General features: G+C 41.6%; 1 protein-coding gene across 3 annotated transcripts in view; it reads right to left on the bottom strand.

Moving 5' to 3' along the window:
* CC2D1B (coiled-coil and C2 domain containing 1B) overlaps window positions 1-14,730 on the bottom strand; it is a 33,771-nt gene extending 19,041 nt beyond the window's left edge. The window contains exons 1-10 of one of the 3 annotated variants that reach the window (XM_071810237.1): window positions 14,658-14,730; window positions 14,050-14,139; window positions 10,877-11,018; window positions 6,407-6,522; window positions 5,545-5,664; window positions 4,324-4,461; window positions 2,159-2,432; window positions 1,713-1,837; window positions 1,492-1,567; window positions 262-372 (exon numbers count right to left, since the gene is read on the bottom strand). In XM_071810237.1, the coding sequence (XP_071666338.1) occupies window positions 262-372; window positions 1,492-1,567; window positions 1,713-1,837; window positions 2,159-2,432; window positions 4,324-4,461; window positions 5,545-5,664; window positions 6,407-6,522; window positions 10,877-11,018; window positions 14,050-14,115 (1,168 nt within the window). In that variant the 5' untranslated portion in view covers window positions 14,116-14,139; window positions 14,658-14,730. Of the gene's footprint in view, window positions 1-261; window positions 373-1,491; window positions 1,568-1,712; window positions 1,838-2,158; window positions 2,433-4,323; window positions 4,462-5,544; window positions 5,665-6,406; window positions 6,523-10,876; window positions 11,019-14,049; window positions 14,140-14,416; window positions 14,633-14,657 lie in introns of those variants that run through there. The other 2 variants (XM_065842792.2, XM_065842793.2) reach the window with 2 other exon arrangements.
* Window positions 14,731-14,838: the final 108 nt, after the last annotated feature.

Raw genomic sequence — 14,838 nt, 5'->3', positions numbered from 1 at the left:
CTCCTTCCTTACCTTCTGCAGAGACAAAAACATCATTGCAAAGCTATATTATGAATAAAATTCTTCTAAAGAAAGTTTATTAGTTTCTACTTCTGTTACTGATCCAAACCAAAAGTACAGACGGGATCTGCAGCATACAATATTCAGGAACATCAGTAGGTTATACCCAATCCTGCTGCAGTTCAGTGGGTCAGGGCGACCTTCAAGTGCCCTCCAGACTTGCTATTTTAATGTTTTACTACAGAAATCCAAAAGTTCTACCTGAAGCTTCTTGGGTCTGAGGTTCAGGTGTTGTAAGATCCTGGGAACTTCCTGATGGAGCTTGTACCTTTTGCTGGGATGCATCTTGCAGGTTTCCTTGGCTTTCAAGGTCTGCAAAGTGAGGAAAGCAGGAAGCTTCACAGCGTATTCCATGAACCACAAGTCAACCCATGTTACTCAGAAAACCATCAATTTGACCACATCATCTTCCTGAAAGCTTTTTGACTTCCAAACAATATCAGCATGGCTGGATAAGTTTAAGGTTCCCATTATTCAAAGAAAATGCTTTATAACAGAAAATCACAAATGCTGATTTAATTTAGTTTAGCGCTGCTTGATGGGGGGAGGGAAAAGTAAAATCAGTTCAAGTATTCTAAGAATTTTCTCCCCAAAATATAATTTGGTCTCTTGGCAGATGGCAAGAGTAAACAAGATTGCTAATTGACTAAAATATCCTAGTAATGAAAGATGTGCTGAAAAAGGGAAGCAAGGGATACCACCTATTCAGACACTTGGGTTTCTGGCATTGTATAACAGTGGTTATTCCAGAAAACAGCAAAAATATTCACTTTATAAGGCAAGATTGTATCATGAGTGAAGTTTCTTTCTAATGCCATTTGGGGATCGGTTTACAATTTAAGGAATCATAAATCTCATGGTTTATTAAAATAACCCGTCAAGTAGTTTCTTAGAAGAAAATAGTCTGCTTAAGTAAATTGTTTAAACCACTAAGTTGCATGGACCAAATATTGTTCGTGGTGATACAAGATCTACTTAAAAAACCACTCCCTTACAAGGATTGAAGTATCTTTAATATTGCTAACTTGCTTTAAGATTTAGACTTCACTGAAATCTGTTCGTTAACCTTTTAATCTGAACGTTATCAACTTCAGTTGAAACCCATAACGCCATCAAATATTACAGTAAACTTTAGAATGTGCCACAACTCTTCTTTCCCTACCACTTCATATACTGGTTGCTATTATCTAAAGTTGTAAGAAAAGGAATATTAGACATCAATATCTACTTGAACTTGTAATTCACAGGGAGTAACTTCAATATAAATAATGATACCTCATTTTATTTTGTTGGTTTTTATTAGAATTTGAATATGCAGTAAGCCTCAGACTAAGTGACCTTCAATTCTTACAGTTTTGCAATCGAATTCAGAATCATTCTGTTACATCATAGAAAAACTCTTTTAAGATATCGTGCTAAGATAAACCTTACCCTGAGGAGGTGGAGGCAGATTCTGGAGGTCTATCACCTGCCCACTATCCAAAGCTTCCAAGACCACATTAAATTTCTGATACAGAAAAAAAACAAACCAAACCAGAGATTTATTTTAGTATGTCCAAGACTTGCTGGCTGCCACAATGAATATTTGACAAGCAGTGCATGTGGGTACAGCACAGGACATGTTTAGCATTCAGGATTTCTTGTGTGCCTACCTTGCCTGCTCTCATGTATTCTTTTGCTTTCTCCAGGTCCCCTCGCTGCTTGGCTTTTAGAGCTGCTAATTTATACTCCTTCTGCCTCATGAGAAGTATTGCTCGTGTGCTGCTCTTCTGGAGATCTGTGAGAATGAAACAATGCTGAGTCTTTTGGTCACGATCTTAAAACGCTCTGAAGCTTGGAATTCCGCATGTCACAATACTGAAGGAAAAACTAAGACATGGGAAAAGTTAAGTGAAAGATATTGATACAGCGCTTATAAAGGCTCTATAACAATAACTGATTCCACTGCCAGAAATTCAGTAGCACACTGACAATTCTATCTGAAACATTCAGCAGGGAAGTTCCACAATAAGCAGTGCTTTGCTACACAATACAAGGATCAAGAAAGATGGAGCATTAAGATAGTGCTGCGACTACTTATCCTCTCAGATCATGGTACCTGTTTCCACGGTAGGACTAGAAGCAGCATGACCCTGTAGAGATTCCGATTCCAGATGCTGCACTGCCTCATGAGAGGTCTTCTGCTCATCATCTGCAGCAGACTCAGCTTTATTCTCTGGTAGGACGCTGACTGTATCTCCAGAATTCTCCAGCTCCACTCCAGTGGCCCCAGGTAAGCGAGAAGAACTCTTTCCAGTGGCAACAGGAGGTGGCATTTCATCCTCATTGATTTTTCTGCCTTTCTTCACTGCAGCCAGCATGGTTTCCAGTGTCTGGTAGAGATGGAACATCAAAATCAACAGGCATTTTCATCAAACGTATTACTAGCATAAAATCATTAAACCACAAATTCATTCCCTTATTCATGATGGGATATATTACGCGCATCCAACTATATAACTGCAAGTTCCTCAACACCTAGAATTATAGGATAGCTGATGTGGTCCACTCAGTTTTGTCACAGAAAGTCACCGAGGAAGCCATTTATACCACCTGTAGATGCATTTTATGTATTTAAAACAAAATAAAATACACTACTCTGAAATGTCACTACCTGTGTGGATTCAGGGAAGGAAGGAGTCTGTAAACCTATTTAATGTATTGAGAAAAGCCATTAAATACTAAAAAAGGAAACGGAGCTTCAACTGGTGACCTATGGCAAGAAGCTCTCATCACCCGTAACATAGGTTAACTGCTGCTCATATTTTTAAAACCCTTCCTACACCAGAAATATTAACTCCCTCAGTATTTTTTTAGTTTAAGTTCGGACAAAAGACCACCATGCACTTTAACCCAAAACAAAAGTTTTACTTCTTTCATCTTCCACAGAAACTGAAACGGAAGCACAGAAAGACAACAACAAAATCTCATCAGCGCCAGAATCACTGCTATTTTTGGCTAGCTGTGACATTATCTGACCTATTAAGCAACAGTGATAGAGATACTTTGGTCTGACTGTATGCAAGATCGGGGTTCAGACCAGTACAGCAACCCACACATAGCTCCCTCTTCTCCACGTGTGGGATGACAGACTGACTGGAAATGGAATTAAACACCGAGATTAAAGCTTACAGTTCCAAGAACTACATACAAGAGATTACCGTACACAGTTTCTTGGCATGTCACTTGGTTCATTAAGGACCTGTGAGCTGTGAAATGAGATCTCATTTGTTATCTTCAGCTACACTGCTTAAGAACAAGGAAACTCCCTACCATGAAAAATAAAGGAAGTGGCAAACAGCACAGAAGTTTTGTTACGGGGTGAAATAAGCTGGTTTGCCTGTCCCCCTTGCTCTCTGAAAGGTGAGGTTGTTTCACATACGTTCCTTTCAGAGTCAGTGGATACATACAGACATCTCCTTTCTTGTGGCTTTCCTCCACTGGGTTTGGCCTCAGTTGTTCCCTTTGTGCCCTAAGACACCTGGGTGCTAGTGTGATGTGATGTTCTTCCCTCCGTGACAGCACTGAGCTATAAAGCTTTGCTTGACAAGACTGAGCCAGCTGCTGTCTGAGGTGATGCAGGAGTCCAGATGAACACACACAGGGAAATAAAGGCACTCTGCACAACTAACTACAAGTACGCCATCTGGCTGAGAACATACAAAGCTGAAGAAACCATTCCTTGCTGCAATTTTTAATTGTCTTAATGAAAAAAACATGTTCTATTCATTTTTCAAGCACAGCCAAGGCAGTCACAGAAAGGTATCACCTTCCTTTTTCTGACAGAACTGAGTGGAAGGTTGGGATCTAAGGGAAGGCCATCAGTGATGAACTGGAAGGTATATGTGCTAGGAAAGCTCCTAATCTTTGCTTTAAGGTAACACTGAAGAGTCATCACAAGTCACATTCAGATCTAGAGGGGTGAGTGTAACACCAGAGTTTACCACAAACTCTGCCTCCAGCTACCACCAGCCACATTCAGCAGAAACAAAGCTCATGCACAAAAGCCATCTGAAGTTACACTTACTCTGTGTATTTGCTCCATCAGACTGACAGTATGTAACAAGATATGCTTTTAAAGTAACTCAAGGCAGCACACTGGAATTTCTCTTCCCTTTCAACAAATTCACACATCTGGAAACACTCCTAACTACACTTTAGAGAACCGACTTTGCGCCCCCCCCCCCCCCCCCCGCTTTCACGTACCCAAGGAACCCCGCTTACCTTAAGGCCTCTTTCGTATCGGCGTATTTTGGCGCTCTCACCCACCTCCTTTGCATTAGAAATTGCTGTCCTATAGTTAGTGATTCTCTTCTCTATTGTCTGTTGCAGCTCACTGGTAACAGCAGGAAGTGAGGTGGTCTCAGAAAAAATAATAGAACAAATCAAGAAAACTTATTTCATCCAACTACATGAGTTTTCCCACAGCTCTGAAAAACAAATACTCCTCCACACACTACCGTTAAGGACGAAAGAGTCTCTAAAACAGAGGAGCACTTGTACTACGCTAACGGTCCCTGGATCCACCTCTGGGCCTTCTCTCAAAGGCGCAATAGAAAAGAATGGGTGGAGACTTCTAAAAAACTCACAGTCACAAGGTAATTGGAGCCATGTGGTTAGGGAGTAGGTGAAGAGAACAGTTAAGTCTCTCAAACACTGAACAACAGAGGGTGTGAAGAAGTATTTTGGCACAAATCTTTACTTTTTCTTAGTTTTAAAATATGTTAGTTTACTCCCTTCTGGGGTTGTTCTGGCTGGCTTTACTACAACAGGTCTTTTTCCTCCTCCTACCGCCTGGAATCAGTTCAGCGACAAAAGCAGCCTAAGCAAAGTTACAAGTAGCTAATTACAAACCCTCCACAGCTACAGAGACCTTTCAGATGGCTACTGATACAATTATTGCCATTATCTCCATAGAAACGCTCTGAGACCCATTTATTAAGGGGCCAAATGCACAAGGGCATTGGAATCTGTAGCACCAACAGAACTATGACAGTGACTGAATAAAGGATTTGACTGCATGAGGATTGACAAATTAAGCTGAGAAAGCTAACACTATGGAGAAAAATTCCACAAAGATGTCAAAGATACTGAGTTATAGAAAGTTTCACAATTTCAGCGCACTGCTCAATAATCCAGGGGGAAGACACAAACTCTGGAAGCCTGAACTGCAGTCTGCATGCTCACATGTATGATGAGGGACAAGGTAAGATTGATTCCAGCTGTTTATCTTCTCAATTCTATGCTAACGCTAAAAATCACCCTCTGAACAAAGCAAAAATTCACCTGTTCCAATACAACATCGGTTTCCACAGAGAATCCAGCTACAGTGTACTTGTTCCTTCCTTGGAGGACAAGATAACCCCTATGGATCCTTGTTTGTGACCCTCGTATATGAAAACAGTGATTTGGCAACACTGTCAGGAACATGCAGCTCCTTCCTACCTGTGGTTGCAGTTCAGGTTGCTCATTTTCTGGTTCAGCTGAAGATGGCTCCATTGCTATGATTTCATCCTCACAGCTTTCTGTCTCACCTTCCACTCCCAGAACTTCTTGCAATTCTGCCTAAAGTAAAAGTAACAGCCAACAAAAGGCTTTTCCTCAAAATTCTATATTTCCTCAAAAGACAAAATCCAGTCTCAAGCTCCAAAACCTTTGGATGGACCCTGAGTCCAAACAGTTTCTAAAAATCTTATATTATGGTGGTTTTTTTTTAATTAATGAAACTGGTTCCACTTATATTCACAACAGGAAGCCAGATACCACTCCACACTGCAGCTCCAGGATCACCACACAAGTTTGTGGCTAGAGATCTGAAGCTGCAGAAGTTCAGGGATGGTACTTTTACAAAGTTCCTTCCAACCCAAATCTAAAATTTCCAAAAAAAAAAATCTATAAACAATAGCAGTCAAAACCACTGCTAAACATTCCTTCCTTAAACCCTGCCAAGCAGATCACTCATCAAAACGACAAATAATTTCTTGAGTGATATTCTCTCAAGCCAAGCACCACTTGGAGCAGCAGCAAAATGGTGACAGATGTCACTTTATGGAATGTCCCTGCCTGTATTTCATCAGCTGACGTGAAATGTCACACATATGCACGTTGGCTAGGAAACTCTCTTGCTCTGGTGTGCAGGGGTTGGACCCCACAAAACCTTATATCCAATGGAATGCTTTTGCAATATTTTACCCTCTCACTACAAAGTTAATAGACATTTTTGCTACATGCAGTTTCGTTGTTGTTTGGGTTTTAAAAAAGCTACAACATACTAAAACAAACTTTTTGCTAACAAAGTTGTGCATACCAACAAGTCTGTATCTTTCTCCAAGTCTTCATCATCTGCTTCCTCCTCCTCATCTTCATTCAGGTCCTTCATACACTCTGCAGCCATCTTTTCAATGTGATCCATAGGCAGAGGAGCTGTAAAAAGAAACCATAAGGAGCCATAAACCTTAAATAACAATTACACAGTCACTGGATATAAATTCTAAAGGAGTTGCTATCAGCTGAAAGAGAGCAGTGATTTCTCCTTTTGCTGCCCCTTTACAGTCATAGGTAAATGAGTGTATATTCATTAATATAGATCAAAGACTACGGAAGTGAACACCAGAAAAGCAGCAATATTAGTCTTTCTGAGAGTGACAGCTAGGGCAGGCAAGGAAAATTACTGCATCCAATAAGCTAGCTCAGAAATTAGATGTCAGGGAGAAATAATGTCTGTTTACTAATTTGAGGAGCCTGAACAGCAAAACCATAAGCACCATGACACACAAGCAGGTACAGTGGGACACAACCGTAAAGAAAGCACAGCCACAAAAGAGAATGATACGGTGGCAGGTTTGCACAGTAATGACATTGAGACTAAGTGAGAAAGACAAGTAGGACTGGATGAAACAACTGCTTCAGGAAAAAATTACTAGAAGTCACCTCTAGCTGCTATGCTGATTTAAGATATAGTCGAGTATCTCAATGTTATTCACAGAAATACCTAGTAACAGAAACTTTGTCATTTTGACAGACTTCAATTTGCCAAAGAAAAACTGGAGAATACTACTATTCTCAAATGTTACATCAAAACTGTATCCCTCAGTTGAGATAAAAATCAATGGTAGCACAAGAAGAAATAAACTGTTGATTAATAAATCTGATTAGAAGTTTCTATGTATGAAAGGGAATTAGTGGAACAGCCTCTGTCCCCAGTAGGAATAAACATCTGAACAAGTTTTAAGCTGATGCTAGATATTTATGAAAGGTATTTATGATGTGACTGTCTATATTAACAAGGCCTGGACTCAGCATCTTTGTCAGGCCCTTCTGTTCTGTGTCCTTTGCCTCATGTCAGTCTACCCTTACAAAATGTAATTCACCCCTAGTGAATTCTGCCTGACAGAATAAATTCTGACCTCATATGGAACAGAAGCGGTCCATATCCATCCGTATGTAAATTCTATCCCCAATCTCCTAGTTCTACCCCTTTTCTTCTCTCTCACATGTTGAACTAATTTGAGTTAAAAGTTCTCATCATGCCTGCTGGTAAAAGTTCCATTTGCATTTTCTTTCAAAGACAAAACTACATTGTTGTGTATATTACAACATTGCACATAGCCAGAAATCAGACCAAAGTTGAAGGCATTTACCATAAATAGTGCTGAGCTCAAAGAGCTCCCAATCAAATTACAACTAACTAAATCACTGGAATTTTGTATAGAGTCTACATTATGCTTGAGAGTCCAACAGCTGATCCATTTTCTCCATCTACAGTCTTAAGCACAAGAATATGTCTATCTCATGTTATTTATATGTATCCTTTGAAACTGATAATGCATATTAACATCAATTCTAGAGACACACTGAACAACACAAGCCATAAGCCAAACCACTGACTGTTAATGTGACAAGCAAGGAGGCACAGCAAACTATCCATGTTTGAAGACAGTAAGAAAGACAAGAACATCTTTCTACCTTGAGAAACTATTTGTCTTACGCAGCCAACAGTACTGCAAAGTCACACTTGCCATGAAAAAAAAAAAAAGCTCCAAATCAAGGCATCATACTTGTCCTGAGCCCAAGAGCAGCAGCGGATCACTGGCACAGAGAAATGCAGAGAAAATCAAAACAAGTGCTGTTTTTTCTACCTCTAGAGCTACACTTCTGCATTTTCTGCCTTGCTGTCTCATGCCCATGTGATTTTCCTTTTTCCAAATCTTTCTTGGCTACGTTGTCTTGCAATTTCTTTTTAAGCTTCTGGTCCTCACCCTGAAAACTCTACTTAATCCCTCCTTTCTGAGTTCTCATCTTTACTTCCTGCTGTGCCACCCACATCTTCATTAACTATCAACTTCCTTCATGCACTCTCAAAGGTGAAGTTATTTACACACAAATCCCAACTGTCCATGTAAATGCCTCTGATACTTCCCTATGCAGACACATGACTGTGACTCACCAGTGTCAGTAAATATTAAATAAAATACAGATCTTCAGGATAGAGTTTTACAGTCAATTTAAAGGGATCTTAAACAGATCACATCCTTCCTCCGCATTCGCTGAATCAGCTGAAAATCAAGCCAGGTACAAAGCTGTCTCTGTTCAAATCTAATTTACCGCATTAGTGCTTCAGTACCTGTATCAAACATCTTGCTCATATATTTGACCCTGAGCAAAACTCTCAGCTAGGACAGCAGGCCATGCCCAAAGGCACCCAGCTGCACCTCAGGGACCAGAGTGTCCCTTATGTGAAGCCCCACTAGAGACAAAAAGACAACTGAGCCTCCTCAGGTGGGTGGTTCAGCTCTAATCTGGAATGGCAGGTTGAGGCTACAAAGCCAAACATTCCAGTGGCTGAACAACTGGCATCTATCAGTCCCAGGCAGCAGAGATCTCTGCACTTAAGATGTTGCAACAGTGCAGCTTTTGCTGCCTACACCTTCAAGCTACAAGAAGAGATCATTTTTCTCACCTATCAGAGCTCCAGAATGTAAATCCAGGAGTGAATTTCTGTGCCTTGTGCTCAGCCAAGACCCAAACACTGGTATGTATTGTACTGGGTCCCTTTCTTCTGTCCTTCTTCAGACAGGATCTGTTTCTCCTCTGTCCCTGCTGTACCTTCCTCCTTTCCAGGCCACCATCCTGCCCCCACCACCACACTGTGCCAGTCTCACAAGTCCCCAGCTGTCCAACCATACACCTGCCACAAGCTTCTAATCTACAGGACATTTCAAAAAGACGGACCCAATCTCAAAGCAGTATATTTCACAATTACACTAAAACGTACAGACGGTTTAATGAGTTATCAAGGCTTTGTAACCTTTTTATAAATGCTCTATGTTCCCTCCACCTGCTGTACAGACAACATCGAGATGATAGTTGAACTCATCCCAAATGCCTCTGAATTGAGTTCATCTTTTTCACTCCCTACATATACTTCCAATTCTACCAGGAAAACAGAATAGTTGCAAATGATTTTGGAAAAATTTTACAAGCCATAACACATATCTTCAGAAGGCATAGTAAGTGTTAATTTTGCACCTTCTGAAGTTTCATTTATTGCTCATGAATAAAGAGACTCAAAGAACACAGTAAGCGACATGACCAGGGCTAGAAGGAAGTCAGCACTTGAAAAGCTGCTGACAACATTTTAAGACCTCCTGACACCCAAATTCATCCTCAAAGCACTATCCTGCATATTTTAACCATGATAAACCTATGTCCAATGGCAGAAGTTCTGCTGTCGTGCTTATTAGCACAATTATGTGTATTAGCTTTAAGGCTTTACTACATTCTTGAAATCTGGAGAATGGAAATTATTTAGAACTTAGTTTTAGATACAAACACCTCTCCATCTTTCACCAATTACTGTGTTTAGACAGTCACCTTTTCAAAATATTTTAAAATTCTTAATATCCCTGCTGTTCTGTGTGAAGTCCTTTCAAAGACTACAGGTAAATCACTGCAGACCTGCAAGGAAGTCTGCAGCAGCAAAGAAGTCTGTACTTGCACCAATTCTTACTTCCAGCATTTGCTCACACCCCTGTAGCAAGGGCAGCTCCTTTCACCTCGTCCCATCCCAAACACTCGGTGCCATCCCTCCCTTGCAGCCACAGCCACATTTAAACCGGCAGGTAGCAAACCAGAGCAAGGAACTGATTCAGCTGAAAACCGAGCACAAGGACAGAAGTTTATTTTTATAGATCAGTTTCCTGAACAGGCTCCCCCTGCAGCTCCATAAATATGTATAGCAGCTTGGAGGCAGAGCATGCTTGCTAGAGGCTGCTCCTCTCACCAGCAGCCTGGATTTCTGGTAGATTACAACAATCCTGTAAAACACTGCATAGCTGCATGCAAACACTAGCAGACAAAACGAACAGATGCTTAAAATACTAAGAATAACCTGATATAACAGATGCTTAAAATATTAGGAATAGCATGCATAACAAAGGCTACAGGGTTCTCCCAGTAATTTCCATTTTGAATTACTCTTGCACCTACTACACCTTTTAATGACTTCATACAGTAAACAAACGTCTTAATTTAGTCATTAAATTGGCTAGCCATCATATACCTTTTTTCCTATGTCTACAAGAGCATAGGCAAAAAACCTCTTACCCTTTTTGTGGAGCAACAATTAAACCTTTCAAAGTAAAGGAAAAAGCAGTCACAATTTCAGCTTCTATCAGTGATGAAAAAATATTTTTATGTAAACCAGTGATTTGTAAATAGGTGTTTTTAATAAATTATTCAGGTTGTCAATAAATACAATCCAGATACTTCAACTTACTTTTCCCTTTTGGTTTTGATTTCCCTTTTTTCACTTTTGCTCCTGTGATAGCAGCGAGTTCTGCTTCCAGGTCCCCGTCATCCCCACCTTCCTCCGCACCCAGCAGCATCTCTTCAGGGTTGAAATCCGTGAACAGCCCCAGCTGCAGTCAAGGGAAAATAATTAAAACAAAATACTGCAGTGAGAATAGACATGGTACTCAAAACCAGCACACTACATGAATCATTTAAACATTCCCATGCATTCTGGATTCTGTTTATTTTTTTAAAGCTCGCTATCATATCACTTCTATTACCAAACAATGCATACAAGGCACCCATAACTGAAATAAGGTACATAAGTCTTAATAAGCCACAAAGGCGTCCTCTAAAATTCTGCACAACTGTTTCTTAGAATCAAGACTATCTGACCTAACAAGGTAAAATAAAATGATGTCTGCTATACTCAGCCACATGAAGCAGATACCACCAGGGAAGTTGAGGGCAGCTCCTGTAACAGCTAAGCTAAAAAATATTAAATCAGCATTCACACAATACAGGTCCGACGTGTGTACACTGCTGAGATTTTACCCTTATCTTTCGGAATAAGCTATATTTACATGTACAGAACCATTCTGTACTTCTCATTATCTCAGTTTGTAAATCATAAACACAAGGAAAACACACATATATGAAGACACAGCCAGTACAAACCCAGAAATGTCTGTGCTACACCGGAGAAAACAAACAACTGTCTGGAACAGATCATCAGTCAAGTGACAGCATCTCAGGGAATATTATTAATAGTAGTAATCAGAATTTGACAAAGTAGTAGGGGTTATCAGTTGTTGTAAAACATGCCAAACGACATAAGTAACACATAAATCTCTGAGGACTTCATCTTAAGGGTATTCTTCTAAGATGCTATTTTATCACAATTTTTGTATTGCTGGTTAAGACACTAACTGCCCTAGAAGTAACAACATTTTTATTCAAAGTATGCCAAGCTTTTTATTAACATGAATTAACTGAAGTAGGTCCATCCTGTGAGGTAGGTGGAGCAGCTTTCCTCAGACTTTTTCAAAGCATGAGCCCCTGCTGGCTTATTGGTGTTCACATGGCCAAGCAGGCAGCAGTTCAGCTTCTCTCAAGCAAAGGAACAAAACCCAGTTGTCATTATTACCAGGGTTAACAATGTCCTGCTGCCTCTGAGGATCTGAAGTGCTACCAGAAGCTTAAGCTGCCTGTCAGTTTATGAACTTGTGTGAATCAGTAACGATATTTTTCTTAACCCTGTAGGAATTGATGGTTACTGCCTCAAAATATTTTGTATCCCTCTTTGAACCCCTTCACAATCCAGAAGGAGAATGCGAGACACAGCTGAGAAACACCAATTCCAAGGACTAGGAACAGCATTTAAAATCAGCAGCTCTTTGTTTGCCAGCCCTGATCCTGCCACTGACACTCTGTGAGGCACTTGGCACACCAGTTAGCCGCCCTCTGCCTTACCCCTCTCCCTCTGTAGAACAAAACTAATATATTTGCAGCCCTGGACAGAATGGAAAGAAGATCAGGACAAGACTGAAATTCATTAGGAAATATTTATAATGGTGATCTAAAGATTCCAGTTGTACGAAATGTACATACACCTTTTATCAATATGCAAAATAGACCAGGAGCACTTGTGATCTGTTCACTATCACACTGCAAGCACAGCAAGTGCAGTAATGAATGAAATGAAGAATAGAATCCATCAGGTTTAGCTCTGAGTCTCTCAATCTGCTCCATAAGGCACATTTCCAATAAAATTAATAGTGTTAAAGAAACATCTAATAAAACAGGAAAAAATATTACAGAGAGCTTACAGCTGATACACTACATAGCACAAGTACAGTTTAGACTGAGTTAATTTGCAAGTGAACAAGCCATTATTGTACTTGTTTCAAGAAACAATTCTCCACACAGTAAGACAGGATGAATAACTAACTGTATTGAATTAAAAATTAGAAAAAATACATTAACTAGATCCTTTTATTTACTCTGTCTTTTTAGTGCGTGGTTTCTTTTTTTTTGGAAGGGGGAACAATATTTTCACCTTTTACCTTCTCCCTTGCTAAAATTAAGTAAATTATATACTACTTCTCCAACTGAGAAATGCAAACTTTCATACTAGAGCAACGGTGACACCACACATCTCCAGCTAAACTACTGTGCCTCCAGGATGAGAATACTCGTTCCTAAGAAATCACCTAAAGAAAATATCTAAGGTATTTTCCCTGTTCTAATATCCTATTCCAATCTATTCTCATATTTTCATATATTCTTATCAGTTATTCCTCTTCTATATGTTACTTGCCTCTACTCTACCTTGAAAGGTTTCTAAAGTCCCATTCTGGTTCTAACATATTCTTTACTTCTAACTGCATTATTTTTCTTCCACTTTTTTACCCAGAACTTTGCCTTGGCTGTATTTCTAATTTTGACACTGTTGCCTGACTTCCTACACCTGCCAACCATGACTAAATCACATTTCTCTCCTTGAGCCTTCTGAAACTACATCCAAATGTAAAGAATACAGAAAAACAAACAAACAAACAAAAAAACCCACACAACAAACCAACACACGGAGACATTTAAGCTCACTTTTAGCTACAGGAAAGGGACATAAGCTTATCAGTCTGTCTGTTGCAATAAAAAAATGACTATACACAGGGAAATGACAATTAACTGTCCCTGGTGTAGCACCTTAACTTTCTCCCATATGTGCCCCTGAATTTGTTACTCGATATTCTCATCTTCTCATGTCTGGTTTCTTAGGGGTGTAAGAAAAACCCTCATATAGTTATTGATGTTATTATTAAATCTCAATATAGCTGGGGTAGGGAACTACTATAAGCATGAGTCATGAGGTGTCTTGCAAAGATTACAGTATTACAACACTGTGGCTTCCCTACAAGACCTCCACTGCTATACATCAGATATTTACTTTAAGAAGAATGTGCTAAAGGAGAAAGGAGGCAAACAGGCACCACACGATTTTAATTTTTTCATGGTCCTGCAATGTCTTACGAATACATGGGCAATCCTAGCATGAAAGCAGTAGCAAGAGGTCTGACCAAGACTATCCTGAGGAGCAGTAGGAGGTTTTCCTACCTGCTTTGCAACCACATCTCCCTGGTTCTTCACCTTCCTTACCTGCTTTGCAACTGCAGCTCCCTGGCCCTTGGCCTGAGGGCTTTTTTTAGGTCTCCTGCCAAGCATACTGGTTCATGAATTTCAGAGCGTCTGTAAGGGGCCGAGAACACACGAAATGAAGCATCAAGATCCTCGCCCGTCCCAACCCAGCGCAAACAGGACGAAGGCAGCACAGGGCAGGCTGTGCACAGACCCGCAGCTCCCACCGGCACTGCAAACTGCCGTAAGGGAAAGGGGGCACACATCGTGAGGGAAGAGGGCACACGCCGTGTAACAGGCTCCCAGGGCCCAGACCCGCCAGTGCCGCCCTCCCCACCGCCGGGAGCCCGGCCCGGCCGCTCCCCTCCCTCCGCCCGAGGCCACTCACCCCCAGCGCTCCCTCGTCCCCACAGCGGGCTATCGGGCAGGGCCGCTGCAACTGGCGGGCAGGCCGCCGGGACCCCCGCTCCGCCGGACCCGAAGGCGGGGCAGGCCCGGCCCACCCCGTACCCCGCGGAGCCCCCGCCCCGGCGCAGGGAGGAGCCGGCCGAGGCGATAGGCTGAGCGCCGTGTAAACACCCGCCGCCGAGGGGCCGCCAGCCGCACCGCCACAGCCGGGCCCGGCTCACCTAGGCCTCCCGCGCAAAGCCGCCCGGTGCAGCAGCGGCCGCCCGGTGCGGGAGGCCCCAGCGCGGCTCCCGGCAGCAGCGCGCCTGCGCGGGGAGGGGCGGGAGCGCCCGGGAGGGCGGGGAACGGGGGCAGCTCCGGCGCGGTCAGGTCCCCGGCCCGGGACAGGCGAGCATGTGAAAA

This window comes from Patagioenas fasciata, chromosome 6 (genome assembly GCF_037038585.1).
Source record: "Patagioenas fasciata isolate bPatFas1 chromosome 6, bPatFas1.hap1, whole genome shotgun sequence".
Classification (NCBI taxonomy): domain Eukaryota; kingdom Metazoa; phylum Chordata; class Aves; order Columbiformes; family Columbidae; genus Patagioenas; species Patagioenas fasciata.
Note: the sequence above shows the minus strand (reverse complement) of the source record. Positions and strands in the feature narration are given on the sequence as shown.